The sequence below is a fragment of the Pinus tabuliformis genome, chromosome X (assembly GCF_031772625.1).
Source record: "Pinus tabuliformis cultivar Carrire ecotype Pingquan chromosome X, CPIR1, whole genome shotgun sequence".
Classification (NCBI taxonomy): domain Eukaryota; kingdom Viridiplantae; phylum Streptophyta; class Pinopsida; order Pinales; family Pinaceae; genus Pinus; species Pinus tabuliformis.
This window is the reverse complement of record NC_142308.1, coordinates 1,113,549,486-1,113,553,627: the sequence shown is the minus strand read 5'-3', so window position 1 is coordinate 1,113,553,627 and position 4,142 is coordinate 1,113,549,486. Positions and strand designations below refer to the sequence as shown.

Below are 4,142 nucleotides of genomic sequence, written 5' to 3'. Positions count from 1 at the left end.
GTGAGTTTTTCTGGTCAAATTTTTTTAAATTCCGGTAGCAATTTATTGAAATCGCAAGTTGGATAGGTAATTCGCAAGTTTGATAGGTAATTTCTGCACAATCAAAGCGTCTAGAGGTTTTTCAGGGTGCTGAATTCAAATATGCAGTAAAAACCTATTTTAACTAATAAAAATCAAGATTTAACCTCAATTTTTCCAGCCGAATTCCGTCACCAAAATCTCCAAAAAATCGCACTCAATAAAATTATAGATATGGATTTCAAATTAAAACCAAAAATATATACGCAATGCTATATCCAACACACTCGTACAATTAATGAATGCTTGCGGTTTAAGCAGAAATACAGAAACTGTTTAACTGCTGTCATCAGTCTTCATAGTCAGACTTCAAGTCTCTTCACACTTCTTAATACAAAACTGGACTTAAATCACAGATAAAATGAAAAATGCCAAAACAACACATCAAGAAATACATTAACATTATCAGAAATACATCAAGGGAGAGGATACAGTGATTATCTTCATCTACTATACACACTTCCATTACACCTTCCCATATCCTTAGTGCTTCGTCTGATAGCTGGCCAGCCTTGCACTTAAGTTCCCTGAATACATAGTGGAAGAAAACAGATAAGAATTGGGTTCTTACCTCTCTTTAATACTAAAGTTTTTCACTCTGCAATACGAAAAGATTAGAGTCTCCTATTATTTGTAGGAATATATGCTATTTTCTATTCTTATATTATGGATTTCAATTCTCTTTATTAATAAACCACCTTACACAGGCGATATTCCTCACTCAACCTCGGCTGTAGAATGCACATGGCTTCTCTCTGTGCTACCAGAAACAAGTTCAGATTCAAATGTCTTCAATGGCAGCATCTCATACCTCCTTGATCCAGGGACTGTTATCTTACTTGATACTAATCTCAATGCCTGACTCAGCGCATGCTTATTCCATCTTTGCTGGATGAAAATCACAATTGCAAGCACCACAGCAGTCAGTGGAATAGAAATATCTCCAAATTTCGAATAGAAATCTGAGCCAGGATTTGCAAAGGAAGATATGAAAACTCGACTCGCATCTGTATAGTAAGGATTGAAAACTGGAGGTCTGAAGTAATCATAGATGTGAGGAAGGAGCCGCAGAACAGTGATACCAATGTAATATAGTTTCCTAAGTGGTTTTCGTTCAAAATGCCAAAGAATGTTACCGATAATTTGAGGAAGCAGGAAGAAATCCTGTACCAGACCCACATACTCCTGAAGTTCAGTCTCCCAGTCAACTTGGTTGTGTGCATGGCGTGCTGAATACTGAATTGGGCGGCTACTGGTCTTCATATTATGAACAATCAGCACAATTGAAAAACCCATAGCATGTATAGCAGAGGAAATGGCAAGCACTCGTTTATCACTTGGGACTCTCCATGGCTCTGAAGGACTCCTTGTCAGCAAGCGAATACGAGATTTCCAAACCTTTTGGCACAATCTTAGTGTCAATAGACATGCAATCAACACTAGCAGTTTAACCATGTACTCAATCTTGTCAGACCCTCCGCTCTGAATCGGATAGAAAACATAATTGCTCTGGGCTTCAGATTTCGTACTCTCGAATAAGGCATCTGCACCTGTTAAGAGAGGAATACTATATCCGATGGCCTGAAGTCCCAGCATGACAAGAGAGATGTACGGAGATACTTCTGTCTTCTCTCGACTGTAGAATAACTGGCTTACAATGCACCCAATCATCATGGATAGTGTCAATATACGCAACGCGCATTCGACAGTTTTGCGAGAGATAATCTCTTCTGTCTGACTCCAATATACAATCGGAAGAGTCTCGATTTTGATCTGCTTGAAAAAAAGTCGGTGGTCAACGGCTCGTTGGCTTTTCACAGAAAGCTTCACAGTTGGATTTCTGAACAACCTGGCATTTGTAGGTGGATATTCCACTTTCACTTCAATGAGGCAATCAAAACCATCCTGCAGATCCCCTGTTTCATGCAAAACTCTCCACCATGGAGCTCGAAAATCCCTTCGAACATCCCTGCATCCTATAAGGTGCATTATACCCACTCTTGGATCATAGAGACCCTCAAGAAAAAGATTTGAAAGATTTCCTTCCATTTTCAGCTGTGCAGCAACTTTCAAGGACTTCTCCTGCGAGCCCGGAACCTCCTCAGATATGAAAGAAATGTTTGAGGCCTGATACCAAGTCCAACCAACTACCACAAATTCCTCAATGGCTACAACATCCAAGTTTAAGAAGCTCGTCACAAAGTTCCCTCTGGAAAGCAGGTCAAAAAAGCCCTCTGAACGCACTGAGAGATCCTTGCCTAGATCAGAGAATTCCTGTCTTGTTCTGCCCCCCAGTTTTTTCTGGGGATACTTCAAGAATGATTTGCCAAAACCTCCACTCACATCTCTCTCCATCTGGGCCAACTTGTTCTTGTTGTATTCATATGACATATTGTTTACCACATCCCATGGCAAATATTGATGATGTATAAGCTCAAATGACAGAGGATAGAAGGGGTTTGTAGTGTTCTCAATGCTGCCAGCAATTACACTTCTTTGTTTTAATGAAAGTGAAAGGGGAATGTGCATACAGATTCGAGAATTGCAGGCACCGCTATTCTCGATGGATCCAAGGCATCCGACCATACACAACTGACCAGAAGATGAGTTCCATTTCCCCTCTGCAGTCAATGTTAAGCCATTAAGCCCTGTTCTTTGACATGCCAAATACTGATTCTGTGAAGGAGGCACAGCTCGAAAAACCGCACTAACATTTGCAATATTTGAATTAGATATCTCTGTACACATCAAACGCTGCACACAAAGCTTTATGCTATCGAAACCGCCCTTAGGTTCACGCAATTTATTATCCATAATGAAAGGGCCCAACTTGTTACAATAAGCATCTGTGCCACTACAATTCCAAGAGGGAACCACATCTAGAATCTGACCAACCATCAGTTGCTGCATAGCTGAGCAGAATTGCTCCCCTCGATATACATCAATACCTTTTGAGTGGAAATTGTCTAGATTTTGGTGAGGAGCACAAGCCTTTGCCACCAGGCTGTCAGAGTCAAATTCATAATTCGAATCAACAGCCAATTGTGAAGAGATGTCAATTTCATCAAAATAACTTGAATTAGAGTGTGGATTGAGGCTTCTTAGTGTTCCTCGAATCTCCATGGTAGTCAGAGAAAGCTTGCTCGGATAGCGCAATTGTAGCAAAATTTTGTCGTCTGACAAAGTAGGGGACTGTGACACTGATTTATTTAACCAATCCCAGGGATCTGCAGCATTCTTCCCACGGGCAGGTAAATGGGTCCTGCCCAGCATACACAACAACCGTTCTTCTTTTGCGTTTTTCGATTCTTCTAAGTAGACTCCTTCCAGATGAATCGCAAGAGAAGTAAAACCAGGACGAATATTAAAGTCTTTGCGTCCGCGTCTGCCTCCGATGTCTCGACTTGTCGATATGGCCAACATTAAAATCCCACTCACATTCACCATTTTGCCAGAGAACTTCTTTCGATCCACATCTGTAATCCGGAATGAAACCAGATTGATAGCCGAATAGTTTCTGGAGTCACTTGTGGTGAATGGCAGAAGAGGAGCAGAGCCCTTGTGTTGCGTCCAATCCCCATTTACAAAATAGAGGCCCCGCTCAATCATATGTAACCCGTTCTGCTCTGGATGCAGCTCTGAAGCCTCTGCTAAAACAGGGCTACATGCCTTCTCTATCTCTTTAAACCGACTGTAAGGGGACTTGTAGAAACTGGTTTCTGAAGAATTGTAGAAACTAGCGAGGCAATAAACAGAGGAGGAGGAAGTTGCAGCCAGTACCCATATCCCAAAGAGAGCTTGAAAATACGCTCCCATGTTTTATTTTACAGTGAAATCACAATTGTCCTTCAAACGGATTCAGAATTTTCAGCTTGATACTGCAAACCGAAAAACAAAGCACTCTTTTCGAAAGCATGTGGTGAAATCGCAGCCTGCACGGGAACATGAGCGATGGAAGTGCAAATATGTTATATTACATATATGTAAAAAACATCGTTCAGAGAGGGAGGGGGCAGTCTGTGTTTATTTACTTTTTTTTTTCTCTATCGTGAAACTTCCTGGAA

At 41.0% G+C, this 4,142-nt stretch overlaps 1 protein-coding gene across 1 annotated transcript; it reads right to left on the bottom strand.

The window, feature by feature from the left end:
• Positions 1–306: 306 nt before the first annotated feature.
• On the bottom strand, positions 307–2,965 carry LOC149143711 (uncharacterized). Its single transcript, XM_089447981.1, has 2 exons — positions 777–2,965; positions 307–605 (listed from the first exon to the last, which is right to left on the bottom strand). The coding sequence occupies exon 1, from the start codon at positions 2,890–2,892 to the stop codon at positions 796–798; it is 2,097 nt and encodes a 698-aa protein (XP_089304107.1). The 5' UTR covers positions 2,893–2,965; the 3' UTR covers positions 307–605; positions 777–795.
• Positions 2,966–4,142: the final 1,177 nt, after the last annotated feature.